Source organism: Microcebus murinus, chromosome 10, assembly GCF_040939455.1.
Source record: "Microcebus murinus isolate Inina chromosome 10, M.murinus_Inina_mat1.0, whole genome shotgun sequence".
Lineage (NCBI taxonomy): Eukaryota > Metazoa > Chordata > Mammalia > Primates > Cheirogaleidae > Microcebus > Microcebus murinus.
In genome coordinates, this window is record NC_134113.1 from 37,675,568 (window position 1) to 37,700,306 (window position 24,739).

The 24,739-nt window shown below is 37.2% G+C and overlaps 1 protein-coding gene across 3 annotated transcripts in view; it reads right to left on the reverse strand.

The window, feature by feature from the left end:
- The window catches only part of SYT1 (synaptotagmin 1), a 521,150-nt gene that overhangs the window by 82,168 nt on the left and 414,243 nt on the right, over window positions 1-24,739 (reverse strand). For all 3 annotated transcript variants that reach the window (XM_076007147.1, XM_076007145.1, XM_076007146.1), the window contains one exon: window positions 8,453-8,570. In XM_076007147.1, coding sequence (XP_075863262.1) covers window positions 8,453-8,570 — 118 coding nt within the window. The remainder of the gene's footprint in view (window positions 1-8,452; window positions 8,571-24,739) is intronic.

Sequence of the window (24,739 nt, forward strand, 5' to 3'; positions counted from 1 at the left end):
TCTACACATGAATGAACTCTGGGCTTGGACAAATGTAGGGCATTTCCCCCCCTTGTATCTACAAAATCTTCTGTGACAACATCAAGCCTTTTTGAGGGGCAGCGCACTTGGTGAAAGTCTTCAACAGATGGTCTTACGTGACTTTTTTCCTTGGTTTATAATTGATCCTATTATTTGATACTTTAATTTGGTTTATTTTTTCTTTTCAATGTATTATTTCTTAGCTTGCCCATAATGAAGCTCATCTACCACATTTTGGCTTATTCAGTCTAGCTAGATTTTTTTCACTTCCTCACTGAGCTTGGCATTTCAATGGCTAGAAGCATTTATGTCACCTTTAGAATTGGGAGTTTTCAGATGACTAGTAAAAATGCCTTAGAGCAGACTTCTTCGGAATGCACTATTTCTACTTCTCCATCTGTAGAGTCCTTTTGTTAACATTTTCCAGCTGAGCTCTATTTTCCTGGTAAGTTGTCTTTTGGAATGCCAATGTCTTAAAATTTGACATTTAAATATGTAATTTTGATCTACAGTGTCCCCTAGCAATTTAGAGGGGCAGTAAGTTTTTGTACTCTTACATCTTACCACCCTTACCCCAGTAATATCACGTATGCCCTTTCAGAATCAGGCCTTGACAAAATGGAATAGTAAATAAAAGTTTTTCTTTAGTCTCTCTCTACCTCCTAAAAGGCACTCAAATTCCTTAGACTTGGACTGTCTTCTGTATCAGTGATACAGCTGAAACATCACTGTTTTGTATCTCACCCTCTTTTGTGTCCAAAGAATCAACTGCTACAACAACATACCAATCTGTATACAAGGGAGAAAGAAGGTCCTTTCCAGCATGGAAATAATCTATTAATATTCAATATCTTGTCTTATGGATTCATTGATCCCATTTTTGCTAAGTACCAAATAACTAACAAACAACCAACTAATTTATATTAGTGACTTCCATGATGGAATTTTAGTTTGGGTGTAAAGGATATTTGGAATCAGGTAGACTTTTTGGACATCTCTCAAACTATGACATGTAGTTAGCCACCTGCTCTCTGGTTTGAACCTGATGAGAAAGGATAAAGACATAGAAGTCATGTTTTATTCATGAAGTCCTGAAGACAGACTATTTGGATTGACATCCTAGCTCTGCCAAATACTAATTCTGTGACCTTGGGCAAGTTATTTACCTCTCTTTCAGTTCCATCAATACAACAGAATTAAAAATAGTATCTACCTCATAGGGTTGTAATGGGTATTAAATCAGTTAACCATATGTAAAGCATTTAGAACAGTGTCTGGCTCACATTTTGCAAAGCTGGTGTCTGCTGTTATTTTTACTTGTATTCCCAAGGACTGGCATGGTGCCTGGAGCTGAGTGGGTATGCACTTGATGTTTGTTGAATGATTGGATATGTACCTGCTGCTGGCTAAAGAACTGACTTAGGAATTTTTGTGCTAACTGTTGTGAAACTACTACATTTCAGTCTATCACTCATTTCTCTTGATTTCACATCTCTTGATTTCACATCTGCTCTTCTCATTTCCTTAAAACTACTCTTAGTCCTGTAGGCACAGCATTTTTATCCATTCTGTGGTACTAGTTACTGTGCCTGGGTCTTAACTTATATAGGGCTTGCTAGAATCCTTTTTAAATAACTCAATTCCTAAGATGATCCAGTTTCAAGCTTTGTCACTTCTTTTTTAGATCAATCTGTTCACATCTTGGGGATTCAGATTATTTTATCAATATTGTAATTAAGCATTTTGAAGTGCCTCAGAATTAACATTATATTATAACATTCATGCCTAAAATTATGATGAAGCTTTTGACATCACAACCAACTTATTATGCATATTCCTGTCCCATTAACTCAATAAGATGCTAGTTTATTTGCATATTATTGCTTGACCCTGATATCATGGCCAATTATTTTGCATATCCCTATCTAATTGGCTCAAATAAGTTTTTGCTATTTTATTTATTGGCCCAGCTCCCAGACTAGTGGCTTTTAGTTCAAATCAATTGAATTTGGAGTGGTTTTCTTTGTTGTGCTTTCAGTACCAATGGAAGGATAGATAAGGGTGGTGGTCAAAGGTCTTAGGAAAAAACTCCAGAATTTATAAAGGAAAAATCTGCTTTTATCTCCCTTTTAGTGGAAAATACTGAAGAAAAAAGATAATAAGTTAGACATGTGGGCAAGGTATTTTTCAGGGTAAAGGATACTGGACTGATAAAAGATATAGAACTTCTTATTTAAGAAAATTCTAGCATATAAAGTAAAGGATTCTATGTTGCTTACAAAAAAAAAATTAAGGGAGGCATAAGAATAACATGGGTGTGTGTATGTGTGTGTCGTGTGGGAGACTGGTTTAAAATGCAATTTCCAGGTTCCCACTCCTAGATATTCAGTTATAGCTTGGTTTGAGTTCTTGAAATTTTAAATTTTAACACATACCCTTGGTGATTCTGATGGAGGTAGGCCAAAAATCACATTTTGACCAATATTGCCTGGAGGAATGATCCTGCCTCTGCTGATTCCTGGTTTCTACGTGGAATCTATGTGGTTACTTGAGCTTGGCTGAGTTGCTCTTTCCTAAGTGACTTTGAATATTTAAATCTGGCTGTGTTTCCCAAATTATATTTCTAGGACAGTAGAAAAGTAGATGGAGAAAATGGTATTTTCAAAAAATGGCATCTTATAGAAAGGGGAGAGGGAGAGGTGTTATGGGTGGGCAGGGGACAGAATGAATTTTGCCGGTCCAGTTCTCAGTAACTGATCCACATACTGGCAGTCTGACACACACTGATGGTGACTCCTTCGCCCATTGGTCACCCTTTCTTTTTTCCTCATCTTTTCCCTTAAGTAGTTGCTGCCACTTTCAGATTTCATTGTTGGACTTAGATGCTTTGGCGGACCTCTCCTACAACTTCACCCTTTGCTTTTGCACAGTATAAATTTCATAGTGATAAGGCAGGACTAGGGACGGCCGGGAAGAAGACTGGGGATGGGACGGAGGACAGAAGGAAAAAGAGGGAGTGTAGGACAATGGAGAACACTTTCCACAACCACTACCTCATAGCCACATTCCTAACTCCTTGATGTCAGGAGACCGCGAGAATAGATGCACATGGTTTCAGTCCTTTACATCTGTTTTCTCAGCACCCTCTTGCCCCTCTGCTTGACATACTTTTGTCATTTATTTCCCACAATTCAGGTGAATACAAACCAAAGCAAGGGGGCAGGACTGCAAACTTCTTACCCTTGTCAATTCGCCATGGTTTCTAGTAGAACAAACACTTAGAAAAATCTCAAAAGGCCTATGTGTTGCCTTCAGGGGGAACACAGGAAGTAGAACAGGTCTCTGAGACTGCCTTCTGTTTCATATTGAGCCAGGCAAGAAGAGAATTCTGCCAAAAGCCACAAATGAGGCAAGAAAATCAATTTGTGGTTCTAAGAAAGTGAGAAAGGTAGTGCCCTAGAGCTATCACTCTGGGAGTATTCATAGGGGTTATACATATGAACATTTCCCCCATCTGCAAGAATGCCTCGATTTCCCACAATTCCTAAAACCTCTGCTTCTATCCTTACCTACCCTGAGGACCTCATCTTGATGTTTCAGCTCCAGGCGGGGGAGGCACCTTTAGTAGGTTAGAGCAGGGAATCCCTGTTCCCCCATCTGTTAGGTGGGGGTGTGGGGAAGGGTGAATGGTGTATTGGAAAGTGCTCTTCATCGGCAATCAGGTGACTTTGAATGTTAGTGACAATAAGAGTAATTGCAAGTATTGAACACCTCCATCTATACATATGCCACATAGAGGAAGATAGCTTTTGTACATTTTCTGAAGTCTCTAAGCTCCAATTTTCTCACTGGAAAATGACAATATTACTTTCAGAAACGACCTCACAGGACTTTCATGAGAATCATATGAGAAAATCAAGTTAAAAAACAATTTCTAAATTAGAAAGTGTTCTATAAGTGATAATGTAATTTTTTAACAGTTAAAAGTAATTCTCAGATTTTAAATTGAAAAGTAGAATTTCTACCTAATAGGTCAAAATTTAAAAGCTGTGATCACTTTCGTTTTGCTGATTCAGAAGTTTGGTCTTTCCTTTTTTAAACAGCCATATCCTTAAGCACAAAACTTTCAGAATTTCATTTAATTTGTGATAGAAAGCTCAAACAAGTTATAGTCTTGACAGTCCTCATTAAAGCTGTACTCAGATGTCTCAAATTTCTGAGATGACAAAAAAAAAAACCTTGAGGAAAGTAATTGCTGTGACATAAATGTAGACAAGTATAAATGTAAGTATAAAAATTCAACTCAATAATATAGCTCAAAACTATGAGATACAACCTGGTATCTTTGAGAATCCTTAACCTTTCCCATTCCTTCACTTTCTTTAGACCTCTTTATTCTCTCTCCCAATTTCCCCAAATATAAAGTATTTATTATTTGAAGGAAGATTTATTCCACACACAGAAATGCATAAAAGGCAGTTGAGGGTATTGTGATATGTTTACTGGGCAGAAGATAAAGTCTCTGTAATTACAGGGCAAAATGGCTACACCTATTCTACTGCACTAACTTGCTCCTGAGGAACATTTTGCAGCCTGTAAAATTCAAGATCTCAATACAAATAGTCATTTTCTGCATAACGATGTTTATGTCAAGGATGGACCCCATATACAACGGTGGTCCCATAACATTATAATACCATATTTTTACTCTACTTCCTCTATGTTTAGATACACAAATACTTACCACTGTGTTACAACTGCCTACAGTATTCAGTACAGTAACATACTGTACATGTTTGTAGTCTAGGAGCAATACGTGATAGCATATAGCCTAAGTATAGTAGGTTATACCATCTAGGTTTGTGTAATTACACTATGATCACACAACAATGAAATTGCCTAATGATGCATTTCTCAGAATGTATCCATGTCATTAAGCGATGCATGACTGTAGTTAGATACAGAAATCTCTACCATTGCTTACAAGTACTTGAGAGTTGGAGTATTAAGAAAGCAAGTGCAAGGATTTACTGTAGAGATTTGCCTTGTTTGTCATATGGATATATGATAGAGGCAAAATCTTTGTGCAGTGCATTTTGAATAATACTGTAGGAAGAAAATAAACTGACCTTGTTGGAGAGTAGTTAAAAATATTTTTGTTTCTTATTTTTTGTAGTTTTTTGTTAATAATTATCTTAATTCACTATTAGGTCTATGGAAAACATGGGCCTACTGATACAAGTTTGCCTGAATTAATCAGCCAATCTCATCAAACAAATAGATTAACTTTTTATTCCCCATTGAATTAAACAATTGGCTAAACCATCCATTGGTTGCTTTCACATGCTGCATATTCAGCCCAAGATTTGATAGTTACTAATAGAAATAATTACAGTAATATTTAGTGCCAGGCCCTGGGTTCTCATTTATTTCTCATAATAACCTCATCAACAAGATCTTCTTATTATTTCCTCTTTATAGAGAATGCAACTGAGGCTTAGAAAAGCTAAATATCTTGTCCATTGTCAAATTGCTAGCAGTGGCAGATGGGGTCTAAACCCTGGCAAAATAACTCACTTTGGTTCCAATTATCTAGCCATTTCCAGCAAATGTAGCTTGGTATTTGAATTACCTGGAATGATCTTATTATATAATTATGGTCTCCTGGTACATAGGTCAACTTACTTTGAGACAGGCCATCCAAGTGCTTAAAGTTATTTTAATGGTGAGTAGGTTAAACAAATTTGAAATGCAAGACTTGTTTTTTCAGGCCATAGCTCCTTTGTAAATAATTCATTATTCATTGAGTAGCTATGCTCGGTGTTACCAGTCAGGGAGAGCATTGTGGGAGGCATAAATACAGAACACAGTCTAGTGAGAGACAAGTGTGATGTTTGAGAGATGTAAACAAACTACCAGTGGCATTTTAAAAAGGCAAAGATTTGTTCCACTGAGATAGATCCTAAAACATTCTCTCCCAGACACCCCATGGCTCACTTCCTCCCCTCTTCCAGGTTGTTGCTGAATGCCACCTACTTGTGAGGTATTAAAACTGCTCCCTAATACTCCTTACCTACATCCTGTGTTATTGCTTCATAGCTCTTGTTACCTCTTAGTAGACTACATTCCTTTCCCATCTGTCTCCCTACATTAGCATGCAAGCTGCAGGAGGGCAGGGTCTTTGTGCTGTTTTATCTACTAATCTAAACCTATTGTTCCAAAGAATGCTGACTCAATTAGGGACATAATATGTATTTTGTTGAATGAATGGAGGAAATAATACTTAAGCTGGGCCAGAAGAATGGGAAGGGTTTAGCTAGACATTGTTGGAAGGAAGGGATTCCAGGTGAAGGAAATGACCTAAGCAAAGAATGGAGGCAGCAATTCGCCTAGCTCATTTGGAGAAGAGTATGCTGGTCAGTTTGGTTAAAATGAGATATGGGATGACATAGGCTGGAAGTGTCTACGTTATGTAGGCCCGAGTGATTACAACCTAGTTGCAGAGGCAGTGGGGAGCCCTCAAAATTAGGGCTCTTCAAATACCTTTATTTATTAAGAATTGAAATCATTCAAGGTAATTCAAATTTAGGGGTGCTTACAGGTTGTGTGGGTCCTGAAGCTAACAGAATTTTGCTGGTTCTCTTTAGAAAAAACACTATAAAATTATGACTACTAAATTAGGTATGACCTCTGGCCTTGCCACTTTTATGTCCCAATGCTGAATCAGGGCAATGGGTGGTAGGCGTCATCCCAGATGCTCCTCTTTCACTGGGGTGGCTGGCAATAACCTAACTATACACAATGTGACTATGAGCCACATAAATATCTCCTGCTAGACCCAACTTTCCTTAGCCAAATCCCAAAAATGCCTGGAGTCTGTCCCATGCCACTAAGCCAGAAGAGATGGGTGGTGGAGGAGTCAGAGTGGAAAGAGAGAGCAAACTGTGATTAACAAACAGTGGTTAGAATATCCATCCATGACCACGGGAACTCATTTCCTGGACCATGGAAGAAGTTAGAACAAATGAGGGGTAAAGCTGCTCTGTGATTCTGCTGAGGATACAGGATTACTTAGGAGGAAGAGGAGGGGAGTACTAGACATAGGTGATGAGGGGATGGTTAGTATGGAAGTTTAGAATGAAGCATGTGAGAGAGAATACAAAGGAACCATATAATGGTACTTAGCTGTTGAATGAAAGGGCAGAAAAAGGTCAAAGTTACCTCCAAATATCAAGTAGTAATCTGGGAGTGAAATGTTGTTGTTCAAAATTTCTCTGCATGTTTTTCACATATAGTCACATTAATACTCTTCATATTTTTGGAGGAAACAGTACTGAATTGCTTTAAATTTGCTATGTTATGCTATTGAGCAATGGAAGCAGCAAGTTACTAACTAAATAGGGTCTTAGTGACATGAAAGAATGAGTGCAGCTTCCCCAGGAGACTGACTTACAAAGAAAAATAAACTTAAGTACCGGGAGAATTTGGTTGACCAATTAGTGGGTCAGTGAGCAGAAGCTCAGCTTTAGCACTTTTTAGAAGTTATGCTTTAGAATATAAAATCACCGTGTTGTAATAGTATGACCTTTTGCAGTTTACAGTGTTTTCATGAGAGGAAGTATTGAATAACAAGAAATGTTGGCTGTAATTCCACAGATACAAACTATGACAACTGTAGTCGATTTATGATGACCTTGTAGCATACCAAGAAAATTCCTCACACTTTAATGATTTACTGGAAAATTAAAAATGTAATTGATTTAATCATACAGAGAAAAAGAAAAATTATGTTCAACCGTGGAAGTGACAAGTCCTTGAATTGACTTTGGTTTTGAGCGAGAGTATACTTGACTTACCTTATTTGACTAAGGTTGGGTTGTACAGAATTTTTAATCCCCAAATCTCTCCCATCCCCAACATAAAATATAGAATTAAGTGCATTACCGTGGGGATTCACTCTCAAACAGAGAATTTGTTATTCATATATATTTGAAATGCTGAGTATTTAATAAAATGGTATTGTAAAACTGTTAGGTTATCAAATACCTAATAAGTCTCAGATAAAACACTATTTTTTGTATCATGGGTAAATTTTGACCAAAAAAAAAAAATCAACATAACTATAATCTGTCATAGGCATTGCCTTTCAGAAGAGAACCAAAAATTTTCAGCTTTCAATGCTCTGGAAATGACAATTGAAACTTTGGCTATGAAGAAGGAAAACAGATTTTCTCTTCTATGCCAATTCCGATAAATTGAGAGTGGCTTCCTGGGGCACTGTGCTGGGATGAATTCTGAGACTGCTTCCAGGCTCTGTTTGAAAGAGAACTGTGATCAATTAAGGAGTGGGGAGTCGCAGCGTGTGTGCTATGCATTTGGTATCCATGATGAAACAGCATTAAAAAAAAATCAATAAACACCACAGGCTTACCAGATAAGCCACCCACATCCATCTTCTTCAGGTTCTTTGCCTCCAGAATGACAACAGTCAGTTTGCCGGCAGTCGGTACATAGCGAAGGGAGAAGCAGATATCGCCCAGTTTCTCTTGCTATGGAAACCAATAAGAAAGTATTAGTAATTTTTCACATCAAGGTGAATACAGCTTTTACATAGACATTTTAAATTCTTCAAGAGGAGGGCTATGCCAATTAGGATTTGAAAATGTTCGGGTCCAATGCTATTTACACAGTGGTCTTTTTTCAAAAGATCATCTATTTCAGTTTTTAAAAAAGACCATCTATGTTTTAATATTGATCAAAAATATCTATATGTATATAGGAAATGAGACCAAGATGACTTTCAGTGATTCTGTACTCTGAATAGTACTGCAAAACTCTTTGCAAAATTTTCATAACATTATCAAATAGCTTTGAAAAGATCCTAACATTTCATCAGGAGAATCAACCTATCTAAATTTTTGTCTTTTTAAATTTCAAATAGGATTATGTCTAATACTCTATATTTAGGTTTTTGGGGAAAACGACTTGCATAGGTATTCCATCAAATTCTATTTATTGATGAGAAATTCTGAATTCCTAAAAGCATAAACTTTTGCACTTTTAAGTTTGCTCATTTCAAATGAAGTCTAACTTTTTTCCCTTATCCTAAGATTTAAAAAAAATCTAATCAGCAGGCTGGAAAATGAAACACATCATTATACAATACAATGCAAACCATATCATAGCTCCTCATGTGACTTCATTGCTACTATATCTTAGGCCCAAAGAATATTAAGCAATTCTGTACTCAGGCATTTTTGGACAACTGATCCAGAATTTAAAATGATAATATAGAGAACTTTTAATTTTCTTTCAGAAAGGACTCCTATGCATTCTCCCACCTCACATCTTATTCTCTGGGATAACTAATTAAGAACCATGCTATTGTTCAACACTAGTGGAATTTGTATTTATTTGTATCTATAAACATGAGAAAGAGGAGTTTGTTGTACCCTCCTCAGATACTGGAGGTTCTAAATTGCCTTCTGATGTAGGGAATTAGCTATATGGCAAATCAGGGTTTATTTCTTAGTGTTTTTTCTTCCACGAAATGTGAATTCTGATTCTAAAGAAGGCAACAGTTGTGTTAGAGTTCTGCGGACAAACTTTTAACATAGGACTGAGGTACAGAAGACCATATCCTAAGGATTTCTCATGTTATACTCCTATTATCATGACATTTGGCTTATCTATAACTTGACATATCAGCCAGAGTCTATGGTGTAGAAATAATTGTCTACATGTAATTTAAGAATATAAAGAAATATAATTTTTTTGGTTTTTTTGGATATTCTATATCCATTTTTTAAAGAAGAAAAAGTATGATTTACCTATAGGTAAGAAGCAATATATTCAACATACGTGTGTGTGTGTGTGTATGTGTGTGAGGGACACTTTCTGCTAAAGCAATGCCTCTGTTGGAATATCACACATGTGTTTATGGCCCCAATCCTTTTATTTCTTGAGTCCCTATAGCACCTTACCATGCATCTCAATGTTATTAATACTAAAAACTTTGTTTTTGTCTTATTTTGCACCTGTCTTAATTATTCCATGATTGTAAACTCCTTGAAGACAGGATCCTTGCCTGAATTACACTTCACACACATTTTCAAGATGTAAATAAATGGAAACTTTAGAAAATATCCCTGTTTTGAATTGTCTAGGCCATAGTTCCCTTCCATTAATATAGAGCCACTTCTAATGTGCCAAATTCACCTGACGTGCCTACTCAGCCCTAGGAATTAATTTACACGTCAGAAGAGGCTAGTGGAATAAATTATTCTTCATAGTCTCTGAAAATAGAGAATGGGAGTCGATATCACGAAAATTAATATAAAGTGTGGACAAATTCATCTGAATTTTATGAGACAAGAGAAATGTAAATGAACAAAATTGCTGTTCAGAAATGCTCATTAGGAGGAGAGTTCTTTCTGCAGGATTCTGTCTATTCTCCACAATAGCCTCCTTGGGGAACTCACTGTATTGCAGGATCAGGTTACTCTAACTGTTCTAATTAGGCATTTCAGACATGACCGCTCTCAAATAACACCTCTCTTTATGGGCCATAATCTAATTCCACGATTAATTTAGGGGCATCACAATCGCTTTAAACATAGAAATATCACAACTTATCTTTCCTCCAGTATCTTTTTATTCCTCAATATTATGATATATAAGGGATTTAAAAGATTTTATGTAATATTTAGCTTCAGAAGAGAGCATCTGTAGAGTATTAAACACTATGTCTCAAGTAGGAGAAATATGTGAGGTTACCTATAATTTTAAAGCTATGGGATGGGGAAAGAGTGAGCGTTTAAAAGAAAAAAGATGGATGTTCCGGGAGAAAGAGAAATATGGAAAAGTGTTTAATTTAGCACTCTTTATAGATCCGCATTTTATTCATTAACTTAGGAACTTTAATGTGAAATTTCATTTGCTCGTAAAATTATCATAATTGGCATACCAATTTAAATATGTATTTTAATATTAATTAACTGAAGTTTTCAAAGTTTTAACATTTTATTACTTCTGGATCTATAAGCTATTTGAAGGCTAGTCACTATATTTTTCTGAAATTCAAGAAAATAGAGAAAAACTAATTTCCAGAAAAAGGCAAGGAAAATAGCCAGTTTCTAAGAACATTTGTCTTGTTTTTAAAATTTTTGGAGTTGTAACGATTTGAGGTACAAGTATATGTTTTTCCTGATGCTTTAAGAATCAGCTATAACAATTTGCTAAAAGTTTGAAAACTGGGGCAACTTTCTTCCATTACATGAAGGTCTGACCCTATATTAATTGACTTAGGATACTTGCAAACACGATTGAAATGTGTTTTTCGCACGCTGTGGGAACCTGATGTTCATGGGAAGCAAGAAGAGGAACAGGTGGACCATGGGGAGGCCATGACACCACCTGCAGGAAGGACATGCAGGGTAGGACCCTGCACTGCTGTGTCAGCCCCTGAAGGTGTGTTCTGTCTGCTGTAGTAAAAACAAGGCTCATGTCTGTGGTGCACATAGTAATCCAGTGTTGTTACCTTTGAATCTTAGATTTAGGGACTCATCCCAGTATGAATGGTTGGAAAGAAATATTTTCTTTTCCTCAGTGAAGTCTTTCACTGAACTTCTGTGATTAGAAACAGAGGTACCCATATCCCTACAGTTCTAGCATGTGAAGATTTTATTATACCTGTTGTCCATCTACATAAAAAATAGTTTTTGGTGAACCATCTTACATCAAACTTTTATTTCATTATTTTGACATGTCAATTTGGGAGAAACATGGTTGGACAGCAAGAAATACACATTTAATATTAAACATTTTATTTATCACTCTAAAGTTCTAGAAATAAGGATTTTCTAAATTTTTGAAGTTTTATTTGGTGGGGTTATGATGGGGAATAAAAGGGAGGGTTCTTGGAAAATTTACAAAGAAATAAGAAGATGCCCAATTCTATACCTCAGACCCTACTGCTTCTTGACAATGCTGTCTAGTTTTTTCCACAATAGCCTTGTTACTGAAGTAGGCACTGATATGTCCATTTTATAAATAAAGACTTTGAGGCTCAGAGGTTACAGAAGGTTACATAGGTGTCTGGGTGGAATCTGAAACAAGTTCTTTTGACTCAAAATCATGAGTTTCTTTACTATTAAATTGCCATCTGGAATGATGGAAACTAATGTTCCAACTGACCATCCACTTAGATATTCCATCCTCACTTTAATCATGTCTCTGTTAATAAATTGTTGTTCATCACCAACCCCTTTCCCTTGACTGCTCTTCTTTCCAACATCCTTTTCTTTCACTTTCTTCTTTCCCCATCAACATGACCTCTACCTTAACCACATCCACCTCACTATGACATCTGTCTCCACTGCCACCACCTTCACCCTATACCATGACCTCTGCCACTACCATCAACCCACTTCTATCACCCCCACTTCCAATTTACCATCAGTTCCACTGTGTTTGAGCTCAAGTCCTCACCACTTCTGTTATATATATTTTTTGAAACTGTCTAGTGAAAGACCTCTTTAGTAATAGTATCTCTGAAGTCTAATGCAGGCTGCATACTAATGCCACGCCGATGTCTGAAAAGTCCAAACCCCCCTCATCTTGCCTTTCTAGAAGCTCTAGACTTTGCCTCTACTTCACTGTCTCCTTGACCTTTAGAATATATTTTGAATCTGATCACATCTTCCCACTTACAGGGTCATCACTCTAGTTCATGTAGGGTGACCAAACATCCTGATTTGCTCAAGATACTCCTGGTTTAAGCCCTGAAAGTCCTGCATCCTGGGAAACCCCTCAGTCCCAGGCAAACCATGACTGGTGGTAACAGTAACTCCACGGTGTGGTCATTCCTGCCCCAGACTTCTAGAATAGCCTTAGAATAGTCTCTTTGGATTGATGTTTGCTCCTTTCCAGTCTTTCTCACATAAAAGGGAGGGTGATCCTTTTATAATGGAAATCTGATCATGGAACAATCCTACTCAAAGCCCTTCAATATCTTCCTATTCCCCTTAGGATAATATGCATTTCTTACACTATAAAAGGGTTTATATGATCTGACCCCGGTTCTTCTGATCTTACTTCCTCTTTGCAAACCATGCCAAACATACTTCTATTTCAGGGTCTTTGCATTGCTATGACTTCTGTCTACAATATTCTTGCCCCAGATACTAGTGTGAATCTTTCCACTAGTTTATTCAGCTTTCTGCTCATATGTCATCTCTTTAGGGACTTTTTCTATGGCCACCCTATCTAAAGAAGTCCAATTTACTATTAAACACATAGACTACCACTCCTCTTGCTCTGCTGCTTTTTTTCTTTTGTCTAAGCACATGTCATCACTTCACTTTCTGTTATGTTTTTTCAGGTATTCCTCACCAGAATATCAGATCCATGAGAGGAGAGACTTTTTTTCTCACTGCTGAGTTTCCAACATTAGAATAGTGCCTATGTCTGTTGAGTGAATAAATGCACATTCTCTACAGTTGAATACAGTCAGGTTGGCCTTTTCAGTATCCTCTTTTGTCAAAAGTTGGGTTTTCTGGGGAAGCAGACTCAGAGATTTGCAAGCAGGAGGTTTATCAGAGTGTGTCCTTTAGATCAACACCTCTGGGGGATACTGAGAGAAGCAGGATCGCACAGGTGGAGACGTTGGGCTGTGCTACAGTTACATCAAAGGCCTCAGCCGATCCCATGGGGGACTCTGGAGCTGGGACAGTTTTCAGAGATACTCTGAACTGGGGCAACAGGGATGAGATTTGACAATCCTAAATCCCCTAAGCATTGGGTATGGGCTGCCCCTGCATCTTGGGTCAGGATCTGTTCAGCTGAGGGTGATGCTGAGATGGAGAAACTCAGTTATGAGCTGTCAGCCATCCACACTGTTGACAGCTAGGACAATAACTGCCTTGATCATGAAGATGGTACAAAGATTTGGGGGCTTAGGGGAAATGTGCCACAGTAGTCACTTTTTCTCTATGAACTATATTTCTTCCCATCACCAGATTTTTGCTCAGTTGGGAAATCCATCTGCAATGCCTTTTATTCCCTTCTGCTTAATCAAATTACTCCTAACCATTAAGCCATAGTCCAAGTTCCATAAAAAGCACCTCTTTACTATTCTAGTGCACATGGATTTCTGCTAGCAATTGCTTTATACCAAGTAGAATAGTGCCTGGAGATTATTTTTCCTATTTATTTTGTCTATGTGAACTCAACTAACCTTGAACTCCAGAAGAGCAGGGATTGTACATTACGCTACTTTTCTATGCCTAGCTCCAGGCGTAATAAGGGCTCCTGAACAATTGCTAGTTGACTGTATTGAAATGAGAACCTCGCCAGTCTTTTGCTCTGTAAACAGCACTGATGCTAGTACTCTATCAACAGTGCCTCCAGTTTAATTAACAAATCAACCAATGAATTTATCTGGAGCTCCCCCTTTGTGCCTAGAACTATAGACATCGCCATATTAGCCCTGTCATGAAGCTAGAAACGAAAACATTTCTGGAGGTGTAGTTTTTATAAGATAATTTCAAGACCCTGTAGGGCTGCAGCCAACAGATGAGTGCTTTTGCTGGTGTGATTATCTCATGAAGGGGCCTTATTACTATTAGGAATTTCAGCTTTATGTATAATTTATTTTAGTCGATTGCCTTGATCACTAGGTGGAAACTGCCAGTTAGTGTTAGAAAGTTCCAACTGTGAGATTCAGAGAAATTAACCTGCTCTTTTAGAATATGGAGCTGACAATCAGAAGGCACCTTTGTTCTGAGCAGCTTGATAATTTCATTATTTTTTTTTAAAGCTGCTACTGAATAGAGTAGACACAAATTAATGATTTAATGGACAACCACAGAAATACCTTTCCTTTTTGAAAAGAATTATAGATATTAGAACAAAGGTCATCTCCAATGGATAAATAAAAAGCTTGATTTAAAATGAATATTTATTTGATGGCTTCTATAGTCCCATCCATCATTTTATGTGTAAAAAGGAGGGTTCACTTTAGTGACCTTTGCAAATGGGGATAAATTCATACATTTGCTGAAAACACTGTACATTTGAGTGAATTTTTTAAAAAGTACCAGAATTAACTTAATCCTGTGACATTTTAAAAGGATATATTCTATTTATGTTAATCATCAGAAGATTTTTCTATGCGTTAAATTGGCAGTAGATTCTCCCATGAGTAGACGGTTTTTCAGAGGTTGAGAGTGTGTTTAGAGGTGACAAACAAATGGAGGTCCAATAATTTCTCAAAATGAAAATTCAGACCATTTGTATATTTTCCATTTGTAAAAACACTAAAAAGGTTCATCATTTATGAGAAAGGACAATGCTATGTTTTTAATAAGAGAATGAGTGGCTTTAAATATATCCTGTGGATGGTAGTATTTTTCAGCTTTATTCCCAGAATTGCTCTCCTACCCCTGAAGTATCTGCCAAATCGGTATTTACATCTAATGGACCAGATGGTCACAGCGTGAGATGTTGCTGTGGAATGTACCCAGGCTAGGAGGACTGAATCTGGCCTGGCGTCCAAATGTGCAGTAAATTGCTCAGGTGAATGAGACAGCATGTTGTGTCTTTGAATGCTTATATAATCCATTAACTTTATATTCATCCAATTATTCATTTATTTCTTATTAAAAATAATTATTGAGTTCCACCATTGACTCTCCCAGACTCTAGGCTCCAGGGATACCTAGATGAGTAACAACATAAAGTTGTTGACTGTACCACAGAGGTAGTGCGAATGCTATGGGAGGAGATGACTGAAACTTTCCAGGGTATAGTAACAGAACTAAGGAGAGGGGGACTTTAATTGGAGATTTGTTTTCCCCAATAATCATTATCAGTTCCTCCAAGCCACCGCATATGCCTGTTCTTTGTAAAACCAATGTGCTTGCTATACAAATGTAGCTTTAAGACAAGCCTTCTAGCTCTCCCCACTTAACCAGGGCTAATGTGTAAGTGGGGGAAGGGCAGGTGACATATAAATATCCTGGGAGACCCATCGTCTTGGCTGAGATGTGAAAACTCAGTAGGAAGAGTCAGGATGAACCCCAGGCACAAGAGGGCAAGAGTGTTCTAGACATGGGATACATATACAAAGTACTTTACCCCTTTAAGAACTTAAACCAAATGACTCTTCTCTAAGTGTAAAATCCATATCATTTAATTAAAAATGGATTTCTACCTTATGAATAAATTTTGAAGATATAAAATCATATCTTTAATTTATATTTTGATTAAGAGATACACTTGTGGTCCTATTAGAAATAATAATTAACAAAAGAAAAATGGATATCCTGATGTGACCAAAATAAAGATGGTGAAGATAGAAAATAAAAATGCTTATTAAAAGTAACAATAAAGTACAGCACAGAGTGATGGGATGAATGCCAGACTGCCATGGGCATTACTTCACTATTTGTTTATTCAACAGATATATGTTGGTCACCTCCTATGTGCCAGGCACTGTTCTAGGCACTGGGGCAAAGTGGCCAATAAAACGTGCAAAAATCAATGAACAATATAAACACAGTAAAATAAAAAGCATGTTTGGTGGTGGTATGTACTATGGAAACATATAAATGAGTCAGGAGAGAGGAGGAGTAATTTCAAATAGGAAGGTTAGGGAAAGTCTCTATGCGAAGGATTTGGAGAAGGTGAAATGTGGTCAACTACTTAATCATCTGGGCCTCACATTCCTTGTCTTTATGAAACAGGTCTGGATAACATAGCTCTGAAGATTCTTCCAGCTGGGAAATCATATGTTTCTGTGATTTTATGTATCATAGTTACCTGTCTGGTTGTTCTCTATGCTTTACTGGACTGTGAGATAATAAATGGGTATTTTAAGCTGTTAAGTTTGTGGTAATTTGTCATATACAATAGAAACCAGTAAATGCACTCAGTTCTTTTGTTTTCTTCTAGACTACCCTCTTCCTCTCTTCTGCTCATACGTCATCTCTTTAGGGACTTTTTCTATGGCCACCCTATCTAAAGAAGTCCAATTTACTCTTAAACACATAGATTACCACTCCTCTTGCTCTGCTGCTTTTTTTCTTTTGTCTAAGCACATGTTATCACTTCACTTTCTGTTATGTTTTTTCAGGTATTCCTCACCAGAATATCAGATCCATGAGAGGAGAGACTTGTTTTTTCTCACTGCTGAGTTTCCAACATTAGAATAGTGCCTATGTCTGTTGAGTGAATAAATGCACATTCTCTACAGTTGAATACAGTCAGGTTGGCCTTTTCAGTATCCTCTTTTGTCAAAAGTTGGGTTTTCTGGGGAAGCAGACTCAGAGATTTGCAAGCAGGAGGTTTATCGGAGTACATCCTTTAGATCAACACCTCTAGGGGAACTGAGATAAGGAGGATTGTACAGGTGGAGAAGTTGGGCTGTGCTATAGTTACTTACATCAAAGGCCTCAGCCGATTCCATGGGGAACTCTGGAGCTGGGATAGAGAATGCTCAGCTCTGGCAGAGGTGACTAGCTGTTTATCAGAACCCATTCTCTTCTTCCTGGGAACACAGCTAGACTACATTTCTCAGCCTTTCTTGTAGCTGTATGTGGCCTTGTGATTGGGTTCTAGCTAATGGAACATGAACAAAGTGATGTGTACCGCTTCTAAACCTAAACACCCAAAACTCCTATCGGTGATATTTTCTCTTTTATATCTATGACAATGACCTCAGAGTGACCTTGGTAGCTACACTGCTGAAGATGGCAGAGATTCAATGAGCCAGGATCCCTGAAGATTCAATAAAGCAGAGCACTACCGGCCAATCTAGAACCTCCTTATCTTATTGGGCAAGCAAGAAATAAACTTCTCTTTTGCTGAACCATTACATGTTTGGGTCTATTTGTTACTGTAGCCTAGTCTAACATAGTTAATACCAATAAGTGAATGAATTCTAAACAATGTTTTAGGAAGTATGATTGGTGATCCATTTAACATTTTATGGTTTGTAGAAAATGAGTCAAGCTTAGTCTTCTACATGAAACTTATATTCTATGTTTAGTAAGTCATGGTGCAAAGCACTGGGAACAAAGAATGACTAAAACTTGTCCTTGCCATGATATTCTGAAATATAAATAAATTTTAAAATTAAAAAAAAGTGATATAAAAGCAAAAAATAAAAAAACCTTATTCTGTACTGGAGTGAATAAGCATGTAAATGAAATTCAATGTAAAATTGTAAGTGCTATTAAAGAAACATGTATTAGGAAGGGCCACCATAGAGAAGGTAGAGGAATTTGTTATGAATAGCTGCATATGTGAATTCTGAATAGAGAGTAGAGGAAAGTGAATCCCAAAAATGTCCTTGTCAAAAGAGTCCTTATGTTATAGTGTGCTGGGGGTGTGCCTGAAATTCCACTATTTATTCCCTCTAGCTAAAGCTTTGGATCTCTATGAGTCCTTTAAAATAATATGAAACATGATTTTTTCCCTTTAGTGGGTAACATGGCATCCATCATGGTATTAAATTTTAGGTGACAGTTTCTTGGGTTATGGAAGATTTATCTGAGTGAGTGGAAATGGGCAAAAATGGGGAAGAAGGTAGGTTGGCCCATAGCTTGGGTGCTGCTCTAGTTACTAGAGGGCTAAGTGGGAATCCAGGTAAATGGCCAAATGCCTAAGGACATGCGAAGAGGAAGGACGATACTAGGGAACAGTTTGTGGCAAGTGTCCAAAGACAAACATTTATCCAGTTGCTTTGTACCTTTAACATTCTCCCTTTGTCAACCACATGTCCTTGATTTTCTGGGTCAAATCCAATTTTAAATGTTCTATTTTCTTGTCCTTACCTGACTTTGAGGCTTGGGATAAAATAGCCTATAGTGATTTGGATTATGAGAACCAGTGTTCTGTTAAAATGTAAGTGTAGATATCAAGTAAATTTGAAATATGGGCAACACATATTTCTAAATAACAATGTATATTTAACCTATGTGGTTATAAAGGAGGATTTTATAGAAATATGTCTGAAAGCGAGCCATTGATCCTGGAGCATTCATGGAAAATAGCTGATAATCCTTGGAAGGCATTGTTCGGTACTTTTAGCCCTGACAGGTGTCATCTCTAGCAGCGGAGGTATGTATTTGAATGATTTATACCTAGGCTTCCTGAGAGAGCAGCATGCACTTTTACTAATCAGACTCAACAACTTCAAAGGAATTGTATCTAGAAGTTCTGTCATTCTGTCATCACATAAACTGGTGCATTCTAATGAACTTGAGAGGATATTATGGGAGAAATGGGGTCTTGACAGAGAAAGCTATGGGGTTGTTATTGTACCCAAAGAACACTTTTCTCCCTTTTTTAGTACCAAGAGGAAACTTTGGAGGAATGGCAATGGCTACTCATTTTGAGATGCTATTACCCAAAGAAGGGTTTCCTTTCCCTTATCAGGGAGGGGTGGGTGAAAGAGAGGAAAGGGTGAATGCTCAGCAGACTTGAGTTCTGCCACTAACTGGCTCATGGGGGTCCTCTGAGCTAGGGCTGCTCCCACCACTGAAACAGAGAAATGATACCTGCAGTATCTACTGCAGTATTGTGTAGTAAATGTCTGTTCACCCATCTGTGAGCCAAGGGGAACCCAAAACTGTGGGGAGGACAACCAAAAAGAAGGTGATAAAAAGAGCATGGTACATAATGAGTGAGATGTGTACCATCTGGGGGATGGTCATGCTGGAAACTTAGACTTGTGGGGGGAGGGGGGAAAGGGCATTTATTGAAACCTTAAAATCTGTACCCCCATAATATGCCAAAATAAAAAAAAATGCTAAAAAAAAATAGAGCATGGTACAGTACAAGGCAAGTCACACAGAAGCTGGTGAAGACAGAAAAGCCACTTAAATGCAGTGTTAGAGAGGTGAGAGGGGGCCAAAACCCAGCTTCTCCACTTTTGGCTTCAGCTGGCTAGGAGGTCTGTCAATAGCAAATGGGAGCCTTGAAATAAAAGAGAAGACAGGGAAAAAAAAAAACCCAAAAAAAATGAAGAATTGTCATTGGGGAGGCAAAGAAATAGAAAAAAATAAAGAAATAGAGGAGAGAAAAGAAGCTTGAGGAAGAGAATAAAGGAAAAGTGCTAATTTGCCTACTTTATTAGAAAGAGGACAGACGGAAGAGAGAAGATAAGGAAAATCAACTCTGGAATCATGAGGAAAGCAGTGGGAGGATTTTGAAAGACCTTTTTGTGTGGATTTACTTCAGAAGGGATGAGAGCTGTTGCCTGGCAGGGGACTCTGTGGTAGGACCCTAATTATTAGTTCAACTGGGAAGAACCCAGGAGACATATTTGCAGTAATTCAAATCCACAGAAATAAAGGGTTTGATGTGAACCTCAGATGACAGAGTAAATGGATACATTTTGTAGACTGCATCAGGAGGAAGAGCACGAGGCACTGTGGTGATTTCCCCAAGCAAGATAAAGCCAAAGCCTGTTATTTCTCTTCGGGATTGAAACATGGGATGTGGGTCACATGTCAATTTCATTGAAAAAACCCACACTGTGATATAGTGAAATTCCATTAACAGAAGCAGAGAGGTTTGGCATTAGGATAGGGAAATAAATGTAAGTACAAAATAGCTGTTGAGGTGAATGTGGACATTTATGTGGACATTTATCATACAATCCTGCAGTAGATAAAGCAGGTATTATTTCTACTTTCAGTTGCTGTTAATCTAAAGCAGAGACAAGTTCTGGCTGTTGCTAGAAAAGCCAGAGATGTCCTTTACGTATATGTTGGTAAGTCACTTGAGCAGAAAGTGCCTGGAGAAAAGCCTTCACTAAGGGCAAGGTAGCATGGGGGTGGGGGTGGGGTGGTGTTTAGCACAAGCTCTGTGTTTTTAGGTAGGTGGCCCCTAAAAAAAACACAACAACGGTGCCATTGGGTACTTTGGGGAGGGGTGTGCATGGAAGAAATTAGTGTTCATTGAATGGAGAAAAATATTGTCAATGTTACATATTATACTTCTTTCAAAATGGATTTAAAGATACACCAGGAATTTAGATAAACTAGTCAGAAAGAGCAAGAGCTAAGATAAAAATGCCTGGAGAAGATGGTTCTTACAGAGGAAAGGAAAACGACTACCCAGGAAGACAGACCAGTGTTTGAAGTCCACAGAAGAATAAAGAAAGGATTGGAAGTAAAGAGCATTCAGAGAACCCAAAGAAAGGCATGGAGAGTATGCAAGGAAATACAAAAGAAATGCAAGGAAAGGGTGAAAAAGCAGACAAAAATAACAGGCTTTCTGTGGATGACATCCAAGTTCCAGAATAAAGGAATATAGAAGAGTGAGATAAGAGGAGGGATTAGATCTCAGAAAGGAAGAGGACAGTTTAAAAAGACCTGCAGGCCTAAATAAAATCACTTAAGTATAGGGACAGCACAGCTGGCAGTAAGACTATGTAAGATCAAAAGCAATGAGCAGAATGAAATTTTACAAGCAGAATGGAATTTTACAATTAAGTACTTTATAATAAAGTAAAGAAGGAGGTTAACACATCTGAAGGGATTGGCTTGGGGTTTTTTGATGCTCATCAATAAAGAGAAGAACATCACCTAGAGTTAGGAGATGAATTGTTGGAAATAGAAAATACAGGTTAGATGTGTAAGTGTGAATGTGTAGTAAGAAACAAAATAGACCACCTTTGAGAATGTTCCTGGCTCTCCTAATCTGTATGGGGAAGAAGAATTAAGACAGTAGACATGAGAGGGCCCAGTTTAAATACAACTTGCCCTTTTGACAGACTCTTGGAAAGGGTGGTCCCAGTTGAAAAGACTTTTGAAAATATAAAGGGCAACCTAAGCAGATGATAGGTAGGTTAAAGGATAAAGGCTATAGACATAAAGGCTATAGACATAAAAAAGGAAATGATAAAAGTATTATACAAAGAAGTATCAAAGGAGGTATATACTTAACACAAATGTTACTACATGAAAGCAAATTCATATGAGGTGGCAGGAAATAGAACAAGGAGGACTACCACTTGCATCTTCTTGATTGCACCATGTTCTATTGTGCCTTCAAGCTTTTGAACATGCTGCTTCTGCTGCCTGATATGATCTCCCTCCCTCGTTTTTCTACTGGTCTCCTACTTATTTCTCCACTGTCATCTCTTTACTGAGTCTTTCTCTGACCGTTCTTGGCAGAGTTTGGGCATCTTCTCTCTTTGCATTTCTATAACACCTGTACTGTAGATGTCTGTTCATCTCTCTGCCTCTTTCATTGAACAAGTCCTTTATTTTAATCAGTTTTGCCTAACAGTGTCTGCCATATGGCTAAAGGTGAATATGGAGTTACAGGTCAAGAGAGATTGTTTCTTACTGTGGGAAAGGCACAGGACAGAGAAAATGGCAATTGTTAGCTTTTGCGTGATGGAAAAATCTGGAGTTAGTTGGTCAAGACCATGAGGAAAACAATGAAAAGCTATGTTATATGTAGTAGTGATGACAATATATATATATATATATTGTCTAGCACATAGCTGATGATAAAATTTTTTAGAGTTAAGGTATCATTTAGATTTCTTATTTAAAAGCAAAGAAAAAATATGGAAGTAGGATTTTGGGGCTCAATCAAGCTTTTTGCAAGAGTAGAAATGCCAAGGACAACATATAAAGATTATTGGGGGGATAAGTAGGCAGGATAGCAATGTAAATGAGGTAAAGAGAAAACAATTACAATTTGGGAGAACTGAAAGGGTTTGCAAAGTGATACATGAGTAACATTGGGTATTTTGGCTAGTTTGGAGAGAAATTATAACTATGTTTATATAATAAAGTACCTTTTATAATAAAGAGCTGCTAAGAGTAAACAATCAAAATATGAGTGCCACAATATTAAACCTGTTCTATAAATGAAAAATACCAGGTTTTTTTTCTTGCTAGCTTAATGCCAGTACAATAAACATTTTTAAAAAGTTTCTCTGACTTTTTTGCTTCATTATTATTTTTTTAAGACATTGAGTGGCTGAATCTTGTAAAGGTGCAAAAGAATTCTTCAGATTTAGATTTAGGCATGACTGAATCTTGTAAAGATGAAAAAGAGCCCTTATTACTTGATGACACAATAGCTGATGTGGAATATTTGAATTTCTGAATATGTATGCCACTGTCCGAATGTTTGTGTGCCCTTCACTGCCCAAATTCAAATGTTAAAATCCTAACCCCCCCAAGGTAATAGTATTGGGAGATGAGGTCATGAGGACTGAACCCTTATGAATGTGATTGGTGCCCTTGGAAAAGGTCAGAGTGAGCTCTTTGCCCCTTCTGAATGTGAGGATACAGCAAAAAGACCAGTAAGCAGGACTACACCAGACACCCAATTTGCTGGTACCTTGATCTTGGACTTCTCAGCTTCCAGAACTGTGAAAAATAAATGTCTGTGGTTTATGAGTCACCCAGTTTATGGTATTTTGTTATAGCACCCTGAATGGACCAAGACAAGATATAAAACTTAATTAGGACTATGACCAGTTTAGTCGCATTCAAGGGAATTATAATTCTCTGTAGATGGAATGTTCTGAGAATTGTAAGGATTCTTTACTTGAGATGAAGAAAGCAAGGTCTATCTTTTGTGCCACCAGTGTGTTTCATCTACTTGGTAGTTTCATAATGTCACTGAAAATAATATAATCAGATTTTGGGTAATAGAAACAATCTTTTTAATGCATAGTTTATTTCGTTTTTGGGTATAGGTGAGAGTATGTAGAGCAGCAATTATAGGCATATAGATTAGGAATTTGAATTTAGATTTTCATTGTGGCTAAATAACTGACTTGAAACAATGTGAAGAAATTTGAGTTACCTCCTTCACAAAATAGGTAAAAAAGAACCAATTTGAAGACAAGTGAATACCTCCCACAAGATCTATGTTAATCTCACACTTTCTTAGTGCAGCTGTTCCATCTACATATTATTTCTTTTTCAGAGTTTTTGACTTTTATCTCTTCATGGTGATCTTCTGTTCTCATTCATTTCTGCTTAAAGGTTATGCAACTAATTAGTGTATTTCCCATGTAGGCCTTAAACGCATTGCATGTTGTGGCAGTTATAGAGAAAGTCAAGATCATCTCTAAGTATATTTGGAATTCAATTTGCTAAGATTTCACAAATTGTTCATTTTGCAGAAACAATTTAGTTTCCATCTGGTTTGCCTAGGGGAAAGTTCACTGGTGTTCATTGTTAAGAAAATCAGAACATCATTAGAGAATTCAATGGTCCTTTGCATAAAAATGTGATGTCACTAAATCACATACTGCAAAAATATAGTTTATCTGCAAATGAGTATGATGTGAATTTGAATGAAAGCCATTCTCTTCAGAGAAAGAATGCACATAGGTATATCTTATTTGCCTCATTTTGCATATACTCAGACTGACAGCTGGAGTGACCCTGCTGAGATGCCAGGGATTTTTTTAGTTATGTAAAGTACATCACAGATTTTTATGAGAAATGACTACTAGACTACATTTTTTTTAACAGCATATGTTATGCAATTGTAACTTAAGGCATTTTAAACTATGGCAATTTTGCTCTTTATTTATAACGATATCTGGCTTTAAACTTTTGAACATCACGTATTGATGAAAAAAATTAATAAGTTTCTAGAAAAATGCAAATGAAAAACTGACCTCTAAATTTCCAGTAAATTTCAACAGATGACTTTTATCATTTTAAAA